The sequence below is a fragment of the Sparus aurata genome, chromosome 18 (genome assembly GCF_900880675.1).
Source record: "Sparus aurata chromosome 18, fSpaAur1.1, whole genome shotgun sequence".
Lineage (NCBI taxonomy): Eukaryota > Metazoa > Chordata > Actinopteri > Spariformes > Sparidae > Sparus > Sparus aurata.
In genome coordinates, this window is record NC_044204.1 from 22,900,772 (window position 1) to 22,919,955 (window position 19,184).

Below are 19,184 nucleotides of genomic sequence, written 5' to 3' on the forward strand. Positions count from 1 at the left end.
GTCCCTGACTATGATATGATTTTAATTTATTTTATTTTTTGAACAAATGGGTGTGTCACCGTGTGGTTACAAATAATTTGCATTAATAATTCTTATAAATATAGTTACATGTGGCTATTGGGCAGGTTCATGTTTGTTTGTTTTTTCACTCAAGAAGCTCAATGTTTAATAGATGAAGTTCTGTCCACCAGGTTTTGAGGTACAAATATCTGGTATTTGTGGCGCCCCCTATGTTTGTAGCCCAGGATGTTTTTGTAAACCTGTTCCCAACCTCAACCTGAAGATATATCTAGAGTTTTATGACGATTAGACCAATGGTTATTGCATTTAGGCCAGTCTATTCTAAACCCTGCCCTTTGCGAGGATATTTCGATTGATAGCCGCCATGTTTTGCTGTACACCCAATTTGGTCTTGATTTAATCAACTTTGACTGTTTTCAGTTTTTGCAAAGTATCACCAAATCCATCATGGCAGTGTTATATGTGCCAAGAGGCTTTCTTGTAGAATGAATACTCTGTTTGGGGCGTGGCCATTTCAAAAGCGTATTTTTGGGTGTTAATTTTAGCACAACCATGTGGCCACTCTTTTAAGCCAATAAGTGATAGGCCACGCCCACTTGCATCATCAATATGGCATATGCACACCAATAATGGTGAAATGTTGTTGATTTTCAGATATAAGATTGTGACATTTGTGGTGGCCGTGCTCAAAATGCTTTGGTGGACATTCACTGCCTGGCCAAAAAAAAAGTCGCCACCAAAAAAAAAAGGTCACACACTCTCATATTTCGTTGGACCGCCTTTAGCTTTGATTATGGCATGCATTCGCTACAGCATTGTTTCGATAAGCTTCTGCAATGTCACAACATTTATTTCCAACCAGTGTTGCATTCATTTTTTTATCAAGATCTTGTATTGATGATGGAAGAGTCAGACCACTGCGCAAAGCCTTCTCCAGCATACTCCAAAGATTCTCAATGTGGTTAAGGTCCGGACTCTGTGGTGGCCAATCCATGTGTGAAAATTATGTCTCACGCTCTCTGAACCACTCTTTCACAATATGAGCCCCATGAATCCTGGCATTGTCATCTTGGAATATGTCCATGCCATCAGGGAAGAAAAAATCCATTGATGGAATAACCTGGTCATTCAGTATATTCAGGTAGTCAGCTGACCTCATTCTTTGGGCACATAATGTTGCTGAAGCTAGACCTGACCAACTGCAGCAACTCCAGATCATAGCACTGCCCCCACAGGCTTATACAGTAGGCACTAGGCATGATGGGTGCATCACTTCATCTGCCTCTCTTCTTACCCTGACACACCCATCACTCTGGAACAGGGTAAATCTGGACTAATCAGACCAAATGACCTTCTTCCATTGTTCCAGAGTCCAACCTTGATGCCCCCTACCAAATTGAAGCCTTTTTTCTGATTAGCCTCACTGATTAGTGGTTTTCTTAAGGCTACACAGCTGTTCAGTCCCAATCCCTTGAGTTCCCTTCGCATTGTGCGTGTGGAAATGATCTTACTTTCACTATTAAACATAGCCCTGAGTTCCACTGTTGTTTTTTTATGATTTGATTTCACCAAACGTTTAAGTGATTGCTGATCACAATCAATCAGGATTTTTTTCCGACCATATTTCTTCCTCGAAGACGATGGTTCCCCACGATCCTTCCAGTTTTTAGTTATGCTTTGGGCAGTTCTTAACCCAATTTAAGTAGTTTCTGCAATCTCCTTAGATGTTTTCTCTGCTTGGTGCATGCCAATGATCAATGGGAAAAAAAAAAAATTATTTGACCCTTCTCAAACAGGCTAACATCTTTTCCACAACCACGGAATGTGTCTTTCAACATGGTTGTTTAAGAAATTAGAAGCTACTCATTGCATCAGTTAGGGTTAAATAACTTGTTGTCAGCTGAAAGATAATTACCCATGCAATAATTATCCAATAGGAGGCTCTTACCTATTTGCTTAGTTAAAGCCAGGTGGCGACTTTTTTTGGCCCAGCAGTGTATTTCCAACATCAGCCTGGACATTTCTACAGAGTTTCATGATGATGATGATGATGATGATGATGATGATAAATGGCACTTCACATCATATGTTAAACATACCTAAACAGGGCAAATTAAATTACATATGCAGTTGTACAAAACACAACCAGTAAACAGAAAATACAAACTGTCATAAAGAAACTTTTTATGACTCATTGTTTTTTCATTTTAATCAAGTTATGTCAATTTGAACTCTAGGGGTAAGGAGTTTCTCACATTGATCTCTTTAATAGACTATGACTAAATGCTGATTACGCATTTTCATCATTTCATTGATCGCCTTAGGTTCCTGGTTATGTTAAGTTTAGTGCTTGCAATTGTAATTCATATTTAATGTCTTTTATTATTCATGTTATTTTCTATAATAATAGTAACAGTAATAGTGGCACTGTTGTTTTTGATTGTGGCCACTAGAAGGTGCTACACTGCCACTAACTCTTCATTGCAGTGATGAGGTGCGTCATGAGTCTGTGGATGTTCGAAATGAATATTTGTGATTCCGATCCGTAAAAAAGTTGATATTTATGTTCGTCCAAACACCACAAAGAAAGTAGCCTGGCTATAAAGCACTGAGCTATCTAAGTTTAGGATAGAGAGACGGAATCAGTGGAATCATCTAACTTTAACCTATGAATATGTGGAAGTGTGACTTCTATTTTGGTGGATATAAAGCATCATAACCTTTTCATACTGTGATATTTACGGCTGTGTATTTTTGCATTTGGTTCGCGAGTCCTTTGGACACAAATACAACCGTGTCAATACTGGTGAAATATGCTCTGGCATACATAGATAAGTTGACATCATCATGTATAACTGGAACTGTGCAAATCAAGAATGTTGTTTGGTCTCACAAGAGTTTTAGACATAGACAATGCTTTTACGTAATAACACTTTGCAAATGAAATGCTGTGAAGCGGATCGGAGTAACACAGACGTTTTCTATTTGAAAAACACACCTCCAAATTTATTCATGAGTTATACAAGATAAGGTACATCATACACTATATACAAAATCTCAACATTAAAATATCAAAAGAAAAGATAATAATACAAATATTTTCATTTCTATAAAAACCTGCATCTCATTATAAAATAGGCCTACTCTTCAGGCCGACTCCGAGCCTCAAGTCAGCTTTTATGTGTTTCTTGTGAAAGATGATATTTATAAATCAGGGTGTGAGGTTATTTTGAAAGAGCCACATGTGCCAAGCATGTATAGGTTACCTATGTAAACTAATGCCTCCGTGCCTGTAAAAGTATGCAGTATGTGCAAGGACTTTTGTGTGCAGAATGTGTGTGTGCATAGAGAGTGTGTTGAAGATTTGTTATTCTGGTCGGCCACTATCATCAAGTCTCATACAGGTGTTAGAGGGGATTTTTCATCGATGACAATTTATAAAAGTCACTTTTTATCCGACCACATTCAAAGTGTGATCTCAAACTGTCCAACACCCTGCTACAATCAGACTTTAGTTTCCCTTCATTGGTTCTAAAATACACCCGGAGGAATGCACACTCTTATAAAAGTGGGCTGCACAGGTATTCCAGCAAGTCTTAAATTTCCACAAACACACAGGTAGTGCTCAAGATGCAGCAACATTTTTCAGTCCAGCAGTAATAACATGAAAGTCCCAGTGTTGAATACTGGCAGTATCTGTTAGGGGTGGGCTGATGAACTATGCCATCGTCCATCACTGATGGCTGACATCAGCTGCTGACCCCAACCATCGTAACATTGTTATTTTAAAAGGTGTCCCACCAGAGAACACGATGAAGTTGTGTGTCCCCTCAGAGTAGCCGTAATGTGGAAGTTTGTGATATGTGGGCGAGAAAGTGAAAAGAAGTTTGTTGCTGTTCACTTTGCTAACATTACATCTCCATGTCCTGTTTGTTATTGTCAGATTAAACCAGCTCATTGAGGCAAACCCAAGACACTCATTTGTGGCAGCGGTGGTGCTTGTCTTTGGACCGCTGTTAGTGTGTTTCTTTTAACCGTGCAGTGGTTATTCACATTTGCTTAGCCTCCTCAGTAAAGCTAGCCAGCTAACTTTGTTTTAATCTTCTGAGGCTGTGCACAGTTAGATTACAGACACGTGGTGCTGTGACACGGGAATGTATGCTGGGGGATGAATGAAGACAATTTCCTCTGCCTTGTGAGACAGTTGGAGGGTGCCGTCAGAGTGGCAGTGGGAAACCACTGTGACTGTTGTCTTACGGCAACACTGAGGGGACACACCGCCTCAAATTCAGAAACACATGTTACTACCCCCCCCGCCCCCACCCCCAAACAACAATGTCATCGGTCATCATGATATTTCACTATGGAAATCGTCATATGCCAGTTTGGCAGATGTCGCCAACCCTAGTGTCTGTGCTTGTGTGCTTCTTGCGGGTTACTGGACTCTCATACAGCTGTGTGGCACACATTCAGTCTGTTCCTCTAGCTCAGGGCACGGGACGCCAGCATTTGCAGGCCGCAAGAGGATGTAACGTGTGCGGTGGCGGACACCGCCTCTGGAGCACGGACCCAGACACAAACCCCAGGATGACCAAAGAGACACTTCACAGTCCAGTGGTGTCGCTGAAGAGAGGGAAAAGAGTTGTCAGAGATATACAGTATGTGAAAGTAAAGAAAAACAGAATCTGCGGGAACAAGGGCAGTTTCCGTGCACATCTACTTTCATGTGATACAAATTAATTCAATAGAATCACTCATTTTGACCCTTTGCAGGTAAAATGTTTGGGCCCGTGTGATGCTGTGGTCTTACCTGAGAAACGCTGGGGGCTGATAGAGTTCGGGAGGATATGATTGGACATTGGGGCCTGATGGCCAGGTGATCTGATCTGTCGAGTGATCTTTATGCTGGCGATGGGTGGAAGCTCCTTTAAACGTGGATAATAGAAGGAGTTGGCTGGATGGTTTGGCAACTGAGATGTGATCTGAAGTCGGCAAAGAGCAGTGAGGCATAATTCATCAAGAGAGACAGCAGATTCTCAACAAAAGTTCAAGCGCACAATAGCCCACTTTAAAACATATGCTGGGAAAGGATAGATGGTGTGTTACGTAAGAGAGGCCCTTTTTTTACTCTAATCATTTCAGGTCAGGCACGAATGCCGCCAAGTAATCATTTCAGTGAAGACAGCTAGGAATGATGCCCCAAATGAGCCATGCTGCAAACCTATTTTAAGAAGAAGACGAGGGCCATCCACCTTGCTTTGTCTTTGGAATAACCACAAAAAAGACTAAAGTAATGAGTAAATGTGCAAAGAAATTATGGTTTTTGTACTTGGGGACATTATAGTTCACCTTTGTGATGTTTTCAGGTGGGCTGGTGGGGAAGTTGGGAGAGGAGAAAGTGAATCCACTGTCTGTCCCAGCATCATAAGGCTGGAGGTCAATGGTCACTTCCTGTTTCCACTGCCTGCCCTCACAAAGGTTCAGGCTGTCCACACCGACGAACCAGTCAGGGCTGGGGATCATTTTCACCAGCAGGGACAACTGTGGGTCAGAAAATGGAGAGAGAATACAGTTAGTTCAGACTAATTCAAATGAATTGTAACAACTCTGTGACCCCTTAAATTTTTTACCATGCACCATCCCCTGGTCAAAATATTTGTCTAATACTTTGGTTTATGGCTAGAAGACTAACAAGGCTCTGATCGGCGTCCTCAGCTGTACTATGTAAATTGTGTTCATGCTTAAATGTTAGAATGCTGAAATGCTAAGCTAAGATGGTACACGAGTTAAGAATTTGGGTTGGTTTGTTGATGTCTGTGATTTTGTTCTTTTGCTGATACAATTGTCTTGTATCTGCTGTGTGTGCATTTTGATGAGATGATGGGGCTTTCTGTGAATGCAACTACAAAGAAAATGCAATGAAATACAAGAAGACAAAAGCTACAATCAGCCCTGCTTGACTCAGCAGGCTTGAGTGGTTATCTGAGCACAGCTGTGATTATTTTCGGACTAATCAAAAGTGAAACTGTAGCACTTTGGATGGTTACAAGATGAACAACTTTGGGGGAGAACAGGAAGAAAAAAATAAACAAATGCAATCAATTGGTGTTAAGAAAGTTGATTACCCCTCCAAAGTACTATTGTCTGTCTAAATACGCTGTGTGTCGAATAAGTTAAAGGATTGATAGAGAGATATGAAGTTACACACAAGCACTGTTGATGTCAGGATTTATAAACTTTGTATTTTATAAATGCATTAACTTGGGAATGCATGTGTGCATGCATGCACCCACTCAGTTTCCTGTGCAGGGTTAGACGGTCTCCTGTGTGATGGATGTTTCCTCAGAGCTGGTGACCTCATACAGGAAGTGGCCTGCATGGGGTCAGCACACGCTGAGGTGGCAGACGCCCAGAAAACAGCACATTTGAAAACGCCTCCGCACTTGTGGCCTGATATTCGAGGACCACGGTTAAGCCACTAAGGCTTGCATGGCTTTTGGATGGAGAAGCGCTGGAACAGACATCTAACCAGTGCACCAGGCGGACCCCAGCTGACACTTCCTGCCCCCTATCTTGACTTTTCTTGACTGTGACACAAGGCAAGACACTGAGAAACTCAATCAGAAGCAGGTCTGTTGCCTTTTAGAAACCTCCTCTGACCCCCTCCTTCATTCCTTCCTTACTTTTATCCCTCCTCTTGTCCTTTTTAACCTCCTCTCAAGCAGCCTTTTTTCCAAGAAGCCCCATCCTGCTGCCTCCAGTCATTAAGGACGTCTACACAGGGGTATGCCTCCCTTATCACTGGCTTGATCAGTCAGTGCTGGTTCGCAATATGCTGGCAAGGAAGTATATCTAGAGCACAGACAATTGCTCAAAGCTCCCGTTATCCCTCTAAATGTTTTCTCCATCACAGCAAAATCTTCCGCAGAGCCCCAGAGAAAACGAGCTGTCCCAGAAAACATGGAACTTTTACACCTTAATGCCCAGGAATCCTACTTTCTGTAGTGCCACTGATCTTAGAAAATACTGAATCTTTACAAGTAAGGCCACTCGCATCCTGAATTGTGCTTATTTGGGTTTATCCGTCTGTTTGGATCCTGAGCAGCAAAAACAGTCGGCTCATGAATACGGAGATGGAAATCATATGTGTTTGGGATTTTTGGGGCATTGCGTATGATTCTTTTTGATTTGTGGGGGAAGATAAAAGCAATGGGATTTGTATACAAGAGTGTGAGACAGAGAGAGAGAGAAATGCACGACTATGAGAGCTAGCTGGCAGTAGATTCACATCATTCTGTCTGTCTTGGTCATGTTGAACACAAACACGAGAGTCATACAGTGCTAAAAACAGACAGGCCCATTTAAAAGGCGCCACAGACATCTTGTACCTAGATGACGAGCTGTTAATCTGCTGTCCATGACAAGTACTTACCAAAGATGCCCTCTGACAGGGTTGTTTATGATTTATAAGGGCCCTCGGGTTCAGGCAGTGGAATTACCAATAAACAAATGTAGGTCACCGGTCTCAGGCAGGCACACACCTATTCCTAAAAAACGCCAGTAAAATCTCTACCCTTCCTCTTCACCTCTTCCTCTCTCACTCATCAGCTACATATGCTTTACACATAAAGGAATGCTTTATTTCAAGGTGTAACTGTTTCAGTCGTATGACACATTTTTCCACAGTACCGTACCTCATTCCTACCTCAAATCCTTTGCCTTTGATTAAGCCCCAGGCCCAAATTCAGCCCAAGCCTCAGAAGAAAAAAACTAAACGACCACGACCCTCCGCTCCCAAACTCACTTATTATTTAACAGCAGCATTATCCTGTAATCCAGTGATGAGCAAAGATGTACCCTAGTTGGAGATTTAGCTTCTGGCCCACATTTATCAGCCTTTTTTTATTTTATTATTATTATTTTTTTTACCACAAAAGTGGGGCAATACATGTCTTCAGCAGCCTGAGTTTGCCAGATCAAAAGGATGTCTTCCAGGGTTAAGTTGATTTAGTGTCAAATAGGGATAGATCCCAAAGGATAGTAGCACAAAGAGGGAATTTTTCACTAAAAATACCCACTTGATTTGGCTAAGTCAGACTGCTGAAGACTCGTATTAGCTTCGGCTAAATGTCAGAACGCAGTTTTGCACAAGAGGAAGGAGTCACCTCAGGGCTGGTATGGTAAGGAAGAATGATCACAGCAACCAGTAACGTTCTGTGTGCATATGAGCATGTAAGAATATCATATTAAGATTTGAACCTATTCTTTACTTTAACCCTTAAAGCTATGTGTTATTAAAATGAGTGTTAAAAAGCTCTGTATTTGAACAGTAATCATCACAGTAATAAGGCGGCTGTAGCTTAGAGGTAGAGCCAGCCTCTTGTTGTCGGAAGGTTGCTGGTTTGATTCCCCTGGTCTGCATGTTGAAGTTACCTTTGGCAAGATACTGAACCCCAAAACTGCTCTCGATGTGCTGGTTGGCGCCTTGCATGGCAGCCACCACCAACAGTGTATAATGTATGTATGTATGAATTACTGTAAGTCACTTTGGACAAAAGCGTCTGCTAAATGCTCTAAAATGTAAAAATGTAAATGCAATCACTGTTACAGAATCGTTCCGTAAAAGAGAAAAGATTTTTCTGGTATCCCTGCGCACTTAATCGGGACACAAAACTCTATAAAGAGTCGGTCCTGTCTGCTTGGGCAAGGTCCAGAGAGACAGACCCTCCTGTTCTGGTACGTACACCGGCTGTGGCGGGAATGGGATAGCTACCAATTCCAGCATCGGCAATGCTTTCTACCAAACAGACCAGGCCAATGATGTCCAAAATCCCAGACAATATATATTCTCATATCATGATAAAGATATATTGATGTATTTCACAGCTCTAGATGCAGTTTTGTTAGGGGGATATAGTTATGTCAGGGGGATGACAACAAGACTTCAAAAGATAGTCCAGCACATAAGCCCCCATATGACATAATGTCATTTTCACTTTGTTTTTTTTCTACATATTAAACAAACAATATTATGTGTTCATTAGTGAGATTAAAAGGTGCTGGCAGGCCAATGTGGTTACTGTCGGACGGAGCCAGACTAACTGTTTCTCCCCGTTTTCAGCTTTTATGCTAAGCTAACCTAACCGGCTGCTTGCCGTAACTTCATATTAACCGAGCAGACATGACAGTGGTAACGATCTTCTCATTTAAATCTTGGCAAGAGGGTGAACAAAACATGTTTCCTAAATAGCCATACTACCCCTTGTACTGAACTTCATCCTGAGCTCACAGAGTTCAGTAGGACAGGCGGCAGACATAGTGCAGACCGCGCAGGATGGATGTGGGCGTTTGTGGCTGCAGGGCTTCAGCACTCGGGCTAAACATAGTGTGATTGGATAGTGGAAAGAAGTGGTGAAGTGTTTGGTCAGAGCGGATGGCCGACGTTATGTGGTGGCCCGGGTCACCAGATGACTGAATAGATTCAGTCAAACAGACGGCGTGTGTGACTTACTGTGTCTGAGCATGTCTGCGTGCTCCTGTGAATGACTATTGCTTCTACTTAAGTTTTATTCGTGCCTACCAGTGAGCTCCGGGGCTGCATGAGCAACTCAGTGGAGCTGTGCCCGATGCCATTAGGGATGCCGGCCGTTCGGTACATGGCGCCGACTGTGCGTCTCTTCCTGGCCTCCTTGGCCGCCTTCATCAGTTCCACCGTCACCCCGATTTCAGCGAAGCTCTGCACGCCTGCACTGGCTGGAGCACCCTCCTCCCAGAGCCGAAAATGCCGATTATGGCTGACCGCTAAAAAGAGAGAAAAGAAACACAAGAAAGCGGAGAAGACAGGAGTAAGATGCTTATTCGCTGGAATGCATATCAATGTCAATGAAACACCACAGAGCCTCAGCCAGACGGTGAGATCATTTCCACCATGGAGCCTGTATGTATGTCTATGGTTGCCTCCTTCTTCCTGCAATTAAACAGATAATTCTGAAGGAGCCACATGCATGTCTCTGGCATTATTGTACGGTTATAGTTACGTCCTTTCTCGATCTATCACTGATAAAACCACAGCAGTGGCTGGAGCTGCCAGTCCATAGGTCAGGAGCTCGAAGTCAGCAGCCAGATCGAGGGCAAAACTCTTTCAAACATTTTTTAAAACTGTTATTGATACTTTTTCATTCTGTCTGAGCCAACAGAACTATTTTATTCACATTCTCATATTTAGTCCTGGTTATCTATGAAATCTGTTGAGAATCAGGAGATTGATTTAGGTTAAACTGTTTCTACCGCAGGTTCTGGAGCTCCATATTGAAACCCACATAGCCACTGGCCTGAGCCAGTGGTTTTAAGGGCAGAGTAAGGTTAGCCAGAAACACGCTGACAAATGCTCTGATGGTTCTGCCTTACCTCACTTTTCAGAGCTGCGTACAGGCGCACATACACACTCGTTCATTTATACTTAAACACTCTTGACACATGTGTTAACACACACACTGCACCGCGCGACACACATAACCTGCCCAGCACACTTCACACACTATCTTGTTTCTCCCCAAACTGCCATTTGTTACGCACTTAATTGCATTTCCATCCTAACAAATTTCCCACAAGCGTCAAGACCTTGAAACTCAATAACACATCACGTTTAAGCCCCACCAAGACGTTAAAGCCCACTTCCAGCCCTCACTAAATTGCTTGCGTCTTTTCTCCGGCCAAGACAAACTCCATTCCCTCTTCATCTGGCAGTGTCCTTGGTCCCTCACCCCCAGGTCTCCACAATAACACAAAACCATCGCAGGCCCCCAAACCCCTCGACAGGTTATGCTTTTCTTTGTGCTTTGAAAAAAATCAATTTCTAGCTTTTGACCCCTACCTGCCCAATGAGGCCCCTGTGTTTTTGTTCTTTTGTGACAAAGAACACTCCTTGTCCCCTGATGTGGAAAACTTTTACTAAGTGTCAGTCTTCAGCCCGACTAAGAGAAGAATAAACTGCCTAATTTATTCTTACGTAAATGTATGAGTTTAATTTGAACACAACCTCACCAAATGCTTATAGTAACAATACATTAACTCGGCTTTATGCAGTATGTCATATGCCATAAAGAGGGCAGCAGACCATATGTGTGTAACTCTTGGTCAATGTCGTCTCAAAGCGGATTGTTACTAAAGGTTCATTTTGGTCCCCCTTGTGTCCAAAAATGAATATACATTGAGTCTTTACAAGTGTTGCTCCTGGATATTGGCATCCCAACATGGCTGGTCCTCGGACCACTGTTGATTTGGCGTACACAGTGAAAATCTCCCGTGGTTTCGACAGAATACGCTACACTACCTCTGGTTTTTGAAAGTGGGGGTCGTGAGTGGTTTTAATTGATCCTTGTTCACGATAAACCCTAACCCCTGACCTAAGCGGTTCTTTGTTCTAGACCAATGCTGGGAAAGTGGAGACGTATACAGTGACCAAAATTATGTGACTGAACGGTGGTTCTCATACCTGTGTAAAAGCAAACTGGTTCTAAAAAGGTTCACAGGTTGAATCCTGAGTGACTGAGAACCTTCAGCAACTTCAGAGGTCGAACCAACTCCAGCTTGAACCAGCTTAATCTAGCACCAGCTCAGAACCAGCACTTGGTTCGCTTTGGGTCTGTGAGACTGAGAAGGACAGAGAATTCTCTTCACAAATATTAACAATGAGAGAAGTTGACAAACGTCATTTCCATGACGTGCCCTATGAGGTCGTCTCTGTTGAACTATTGGCTCTACTGCCCCCCATGATTTCTGGTGGCTCGTCCACATCCGTAAACTCTCACAAATATGCAACCCAAGGTACGGACAGAGAACTCCATCAGTACCCATATCTATTGTTAAGTTTGGGTGCCAGGAGGTACAGATAAGATGAGCCTCAGGGAGATTCCAGACTTCCTAAAGTCTGCTCACAGAAGTATGCCAATTGTGAAGGACAGTGAGTAACCATAGCAACATATGAATTAAACATTTTTATGAGACACAGAATCAAATATTCCTCTATGATCATACATTTCACCCACGCACCCTGTTCACCGGTGCCCAAAGACATTAAAACCATTATGGGTGTGTCACAATCTCCGGTGCCTCTCTCTATATGAAGTAAGTAGGCCATCACCCTCTTGGCAGGGCAGCAGGGCACCAGTGACAGACGCATCACTGTCTGTGGCTTTGTCTGGTTTCCAGCTCTAACACACACATGCATACACACACATGTACAAACATCTGCCAGCCATCCCCATTCTCCACGGCTCGGAAAAAAGAGCAGAATAGAGGGCCCCGAATCGCATCTTCTTCTTCTCCTCCTGGCTCTGGGGTAAGCGGTCTGACCCCAGCTATCATCACCCACCTTCACCAGCTCCGAAACCTCTCCTCCAGTGTTTAACGCCAACGCTGTGGTAAACCAGCGGATATGTGGGAAGGAGCGTAGCATTGAGTTGAAGAAATAGAGAAATATTAAAGATATGGCCGGACAGAAGTTGGAAATAACCACCATCTGGTAGCATTTAGACTGTCATCCTGCTCTGTGTCTTGCTGCTTTGCTCATTAACATCTATTATGGGTATGTGTCTATGTGTCGATGAGGATCTGCTTTAGGTGGAGCTCAGGGTTCCTTCATCTCTATGTTGTCATCATTTTGACTAAGGGAGGCTACCTAATATCCCTTCACTCTCTCTGCTGTTTCAAGCCTGAAATAGAAGTCGAAATCCAACGGATTGTCAGACTTTAGAGGTTACATTTTTCATAAGTAAGAGCTGGTTTTCCAATAACCTGTTTCGCAGCTTTCTCACCTATGAGTTTGGACCACTGTGCAGGAGGCCGGAACAGTGGATACTGCTTGGGGAAGGCCTGTGGGCTCCAGTGACCTGTAAAGACCAGTATGTAGGAAGCAGGACCCTTGGCTGTGCATTCGGTCCCATTGAGCGGTCGCAAAGGCCCCGCAAATGAGAGGCAAAGCTTGAGAAGCACAACGAGTAGCTGCTGCAGCCAACCGCAGGTCAGGTGCTCTGATGACATCATCTGAAAGAAATGGAGAAATGAAAAATGGTTGTTTAAGTTTTCCTCGCCCGTGGTAGATGTATCAGGTTTGCACATGATTGGGTGCCCAGCTCAAACACAGGTAATGATGATGCTGCTTCTGTTTCCTTGAATTTATTCGATGCGGGTTCTTTTTAGAAGTACATCAGCACGTTATGTTTGTCCAACAGCGAGTGCATGAAAGGAATTTAAAGGAACAGTTCACCCCCAAATGATAAAAGGAATATAATAGAACTAGATGGGACTCAAAGGGCCTGAAAAACAAAAAACATCTTTAAGTTCATTTTCTCAAGTAGTGTATGTACTTCACTACAGTTTTGAGGCACTCGACCAGTGCCATCAACCACATGCTAATGTTAGCATGATAACATGTGCAAGACAATGTTGATATTCTGGATGTTTAGATATTATGTTTAAGTACAATTTTGGGATACTGTTACTTGAGTGTATCCATTTTGTGCAATGTTATACTTCTAATCCACTAGATTTGTATCCTTTATACTCCACTACATTTATTTGATAACTTAGATTTTACAGATTGAAAGATCTAGCCAATGTGGTGCATATAATAGGGTCTGTTGATTATCCTGAGGCAGACATCCCTAAAGCTGTCGACTCCAAAACTTGGCAAATCACACCAAGACTATCTAGATGGGTTAACAGCAGAACAGGTACGAGGAAAAAACATGTCATTTTGAATACGGGATGAACTGTCCCTTTAACATGAACTTTTTTAGGAAACCAAACCCAGGCAATCCTGGAAAATCAGTATAACGGGAAGTTCCACGTCCCTGCCCTCATATCACAACACATACGTTTTATCTAGGAACTAAGCTCATTGAACTCATCGGCCCTGGAGCCTTCGATTTAAAAAAAGCCCTCCCATCCCCCTGTCCTGGGCCTGTTGGTGTGTGTGGGTCCACGGCCAATCTGTGGCTACACGGCAAAACGGTTAACATTCATCGCTGTCACTTTAATGTCTGCCACAGAGGCAGGCCTAAAATAAAACAACACAGATGACATCTACGAGGACAGATGCAAATCCTGTCTGCTCTGGTGCTCTACTGACCTCACCGACTGACCATCCACTGACCACCGGCTGCTGAGTCAGACTGTGAGGAGAGCGGAGGAGGCCACGTGAATGATAATTGCCACGGTTTAAACCTTATAGTGTTGGGATGAGGTGGACTGCCTTTTTTTTTTTTTTTTACGAGGCTTTGTGGGATGATTGTAAATCAGAGCTACGCTGCTCGTCTTCACTCTGCACAAGCTGTCTCTCCTCTCCACCTTCACCTCCCATATTCTCATCCCACCCCTGCTCTCCAACCCGGCTGTCTGTTTCACAAGGTGCAGAATTAAAACGACAGCCCGACAAACACTTCTTTTGCTCTGTGTGTGCAAGTTATACTAATGTTCTACGTTTGTAAGGCTGCATGCAAAATGTGAGCTCTGAAATATTGATTGACTAGTATATTTTCAGGGCGGATAACAGATATTTGGAACCAATAAAAACATTTGCAGTGAAACAAAAATCAAAGAATAACCAGCGATGGGATGTAACTTGGTGAAATTTACTTCGGTGCTGTGCTGGCACAAACTTTGGGAGCATTTCCATTTTCTCCTTTTTTTCTACTTTCTATTTATTTGACAACTTCAGCTTCTAGATATTTTGAACATTCAGATTATTCCGTGTTAATAGGCTACTTCTTGTGATGTGTGATCAGAAAGTGTTGTTGGTGGGACACTGTGTCCACAGAGCAGTGACTACAGACAGAGAAAGAACGCTGCATCAGAGCCAAAGAAGGGAATTTTTCAAATTCAATTATTACAAAAACTGCTGATACTGACCATCCGAAAAATGCTTAATATCAGCCCTGACAATCGGCCGGGCTGATAACTGGGCAAAACCAGAAACCACCAAAAGAAGTACAGAGCGGGGATGACACAGTTTTATTGTTTCTAAAAATAGAAACCGTCTTGTGATGGGATCATACCAGCTGTGACATATAAATATCTGGCAAAGTGCTCAAAACCACTTCTTTGGTTGTTCCTGCTACAATAGTTGTTACCAGGATAACATTTTAACATGATGACGCATCCACCCACACACTCACACACACATACTAATGAGGTGAAAATACTACCAGCCGTGGTTGGTAAAAAAAACCAAAACACTTATGTGATGTGTCCAATTTGACACTTCTGGCACTGGAACTGTTGTGGAAGTGCACTGAAAAATAGGTGATGTTATTTCCTGTTAAATAACAGATGTTTTAACTTTGAGTTTATAACATGATGACAGATTGATTTTTCTCTTTTGTGTGTTACACAGAGGGACAATGATGCTGTGCGGCTGCAGCCTTGTGCGACGTTTCTAAGGGTTACTATACTATAACTAAACCGCCAAGCAGCTGCAGAATGCAGACAGTTAAATTTGGGGTAAGTCGACACACACTCACTCACACATGCACACGCGCACTTGCACGCAAACACACATACACACCGACACACATAAGAGTCATGTCCTGCTGCACAATGTCCCTGAAGTTTATTTCCAGAGGTCAGATAGTATTACTCTGCCAATATAGCTGCAAAACTCCAACTCTGACACTTTTCTGACCGCAGACTTCCACTGAATGTTGCTCCAGTGTTTTATCAATTCCCCGTCTCCATTAAATGTATATTAACCACTGCACGATTTAACAGCCAGCCATAAAAATACCTCAAGTATGGAGACACACAGAGCCCAGCTTTGATCTCACTGCTCAGTCATCTGATCACCTCACTGGCTGCAACTTTGCAGCTCTGCAGGGGGCCGGTAAAGCCCCAGGTCGAGCTGCTGAACCTCTTCCAAAAAAGTAACTTTCTTTTGGAAAAATGTCTTGATAGTATTATTTTTCAGACTGATCAGCGGTTTTTCACACTTGCAACCAAGCTCTGTGGGTTAATGGAGGTTCAGCTGAAGGTTTTTCACATCAGTGTGAGATCTTAACTGCTACCTGTCTGCTCCATTTAGTATACAAAAGGAGGTCAGTCCTGCCACCACAGGCTGCTGCAAAGATTTACCTGTATTTGGCACTTTTACGCATACATTCCAGACAAGAGAGATCAACATTTATAACTGGGAAATTTCACACACTCAACATGATCTCTTTCTCTAAAGGATTTGTTTCTTAAACACAGTGGAGATACTCTGTCTGGTTACAACAACCATTACTCAGATGACCCCATTCTACACTGTGCTCAGAAGACCCTTCGACCTTCCCTCTGAACTTGTCACACTGACACCATAACACACTAAAGAGACATTTCTTGAATTTCCACACTTCCACACTGAACTTTATCAGTCAACACACACAGTGAGCTGCTACTAGCTGATGTCTGCTCTTGAAAGCACATGCAGCAATAATAATAGACTGCGTGGTATTTGTTATGCATGCAGAGGCACACACTTTATTCTCAGTTTACACACACATGTGCGCTCACACCGCCGACTCTCTCAGCGCTCTCATCAGCCGTAATAGATAGACACATGCAGCAGTTTTTCTGTTGGGCACAAGACACAATAAAATGAGGGGATGTGGCGCGGAGCCAAACGTGGCGGCTGCCGCTCCATGGGCACCTTCACTGTGTAATTACAGCAGACTCATGCAGAGATAATACACACATCCAGCTTGCCTCATATATGCAGGTATGCACGCACAAGCACAGATTTGTGCACACAGTGGGAGGTAGGTTCATTTTTAACAAGGGGATGGTGGGGATGTAATTTGCTGTTTTCCCTAAGAAAACACTTTTTCCCCATCTAGTTCTTGGGATCAGGAGCAGTGAGAGGAAAGATGCATTGAGTAACCTTTTTACACATGTGCACCTATCTGCACAGGGACAGACAGAAAGACACACTCGGCCAGGAATGAATCTTAACAGGTCAGAAACTGGACTCAGGCAGGAGGAGACAGTCATAACAGTGTGGGCAGCAGACAGAGACGTGAGTAGGACATGCAGATGTTTGGGTTTGCCTTCAGCATTAAACTACATCCACATTTTAGCAGAAAAAACAGTAATATATATTGCATTATTTAAAAAATCATCCCTTCTGAAAGATGCAATTCCAACAAAAAGGGCAGAAAGCTGTATTAATTAACTCATACATTTATTTATGTATCTGTGGTCTTTTTGTTGAGGATTAGCAACCACACTACAGTTTTATCCCAACAAAGGTACTTTCTTACACTTTATTCTTATTCTTTATTCTTTTGCAGATCCCCCCCCCAAAAGTGTCAAAAAATAACTTTTGTAAGATTACATTTTGTGTATGTTACTTGTGTCTTTTCCAGTCTGGTGCTATTTAAACGTCTGCTTCACTGCATATAAAATCCTGTAGTTTTTCCACACAACACCGACAGGTCTAGTTGCGGGTTATTTTTGAGGACACAATTAAAAGATGTATTGATTTAATGATGTGTTGTTACAGATTGAACACCGCAAAAGTTTACAAGAAGTGCTGCAACATTAAAGAAATTCAAAACTCATAACTCATAAGAACATTTATTGTATACAATATTAATGACGTAATAATACACACACTTTCTTCTGCATACCTAAATAAACAAGCTGTTCTCAGAAACAAGCGGAAATAAGGTCCCCAGAACTGTGTTTTAAGCTAGAAAGGTGGCCACATATAAACAAATAAACTAATTCAGTTTATTCAGCTATGGCAATGAAGAGAGTCTGTTCATTTAGTTTGTTTAGGTATAAAAAAAAAATCAGAAGATGAAGATTTTCCTCCTCTGATTAAATTCCCTCCCCAAATGACACAGTGCACTTTTACAATGCTGCTTACACATTAATGCATCAGTCTGAACAATCCCTCAACACTCTCTGAAGTAGCCACTGCATATTTTCAACTTATCTGTATATATTTTGTAGGCACTAATTCAACAATACACTTTTATAATGATATACATTTTGAATGCATAACTGTTACTTCTAAAGAGTATTTTTGCATTGTGGTATTGCTTCTTTCCCTTTAGAAACAGATCGGAACATTTCTTCAGCCGCTGCATCCGTTTACTCCGAAATACCATACTTCATCCCAATGAAGAAACAAGCTGACTGGATGTGATATGGTTTTAAAAAAAAAAAAAAAAGGTGGAGTGCGGTGCTGTGGAGAATGAATGGAGTGTCGGTGTGTGTCCTACCTGTGTCGGGTCGGTCGGCGTCAGAGGAGAAGCTGCAGCACAGTCACTCAGTTCTCAGAGAGGATACAGCTCCACCGTCCGCCGCAGCCTTATCAGCCTCTATCCCTCTGTCTTTATCTCTCTCCCTCTCTCTCTCAAAGTTTCTCTCCTCCTCCTCCTCCCTTCTCTCTCTCTCTCTCTCTCTCATTGTATCTCCTCACATTTTCTCTCTCGCTTTCTCTTGCTGCCTCTCGCTTTCTCCTCCCCCTCCTCCTCTTCTCTCCCCCTACCTCTCCTTGTATGGAGAGGCGGTTAACAGCCTCTCCTCCGCTGTCCCTCTCTCCCTCTGTCTTTCTCTCTCCAGCCTCTCGGTGGCTGCATAAACTCGGCAACCTCTTTGCTGACAAGATAATCAACACCACATTGGCCTCCCTTAACATACACCACTCAGCATTGTGTGTTTTCTTACTCGCTTTATCAGACGCGAGAGGTGTAGGTTTGCTGAATAATGGCAGGAGAGGAGAAAAGGGGAGAGATGAGGAGTTGGGGCTTAGGTACAAACATGCAACCTGGACAACAGACGTCCGGACAGAAGCTTTTACTTTCCGCAGGTCATTTACTGATTGGACATGTAGGGAATTAAAGAGTTTCAACTGGTCCTCTGTTCCCCCTTTCAGTTCTGTCCTGTGGCAGATCCAGCTGTGATCTCAGCCGAGAAACCCCTTTTCCTCAGGTCAGTGTGTGTGTGTGTGTGTGTGTGTGTGTGTGTGCGCGTGTGTGCATGTGTGTCAGAGGAGTGTGGTCATCAGTTCCCACAGCTGGTACACACATGGGCGACCAGGGAGGTTTCTCTCATCGGCCGCCTTCTAACTTATCAACTAAACCAGGCCTGGTGCGTACGTGTGCGTGAAATCTCCAGGA

General features: G+C 42.9%; 1 protein-coding gene and 1 long non-coding RNA gene across 2 annotated transcripts in view; one reads left to right on the forward strand and one right to left on the reverse strand.

Annotated features, from left to right (window-relative positions):
* The window catches only part of LOC115568542 (uncharacterized), a 19,626-nt gene extending 705 nt beyond the window's left edge, over positions 1–18,921 (forward strand). The window contains exons 2-4 of the long non-coding RNA XR_003981422.1: positions 15,416–15,522; positions 16,967–17,071; positions 18,117–18,921. This is a non-coding gene — a long non-coding RNA (uncharacterized LOC115568542). The remainder of the gene's footprint in view (positions 1–15,415; positions 15,523–16,966; positions 17,072–18,116) is intronic.
* On the reverse strand, positions 3,035–18,422 carry spon2a (spondin 2a, extracellular matrix protein). Its single transcript, XM_030395888.1, has 6 exons — positions 18,285–18,422; positions 12,837–13,065; positions 9,602–9,822; positions 5,371–5,562; positions 4,832–5,003; positions 3,035–4,644 (listed from the first exon to the last, which is right to left on the reverse strand). Exons 2-6 carry the CDS (start codon positions 13,063–13,065, stop codon positions 4,457–4,459), a joined length of 1,002 nt encoding a protein of 333 aa, XP_030251748.1. The 5' UTR covers positions 18,285–18,422; the 3' UTR covers positions 3,035–4,456.
* Positions 18,922–19,184: the final 263 nt, after the last annotated feature.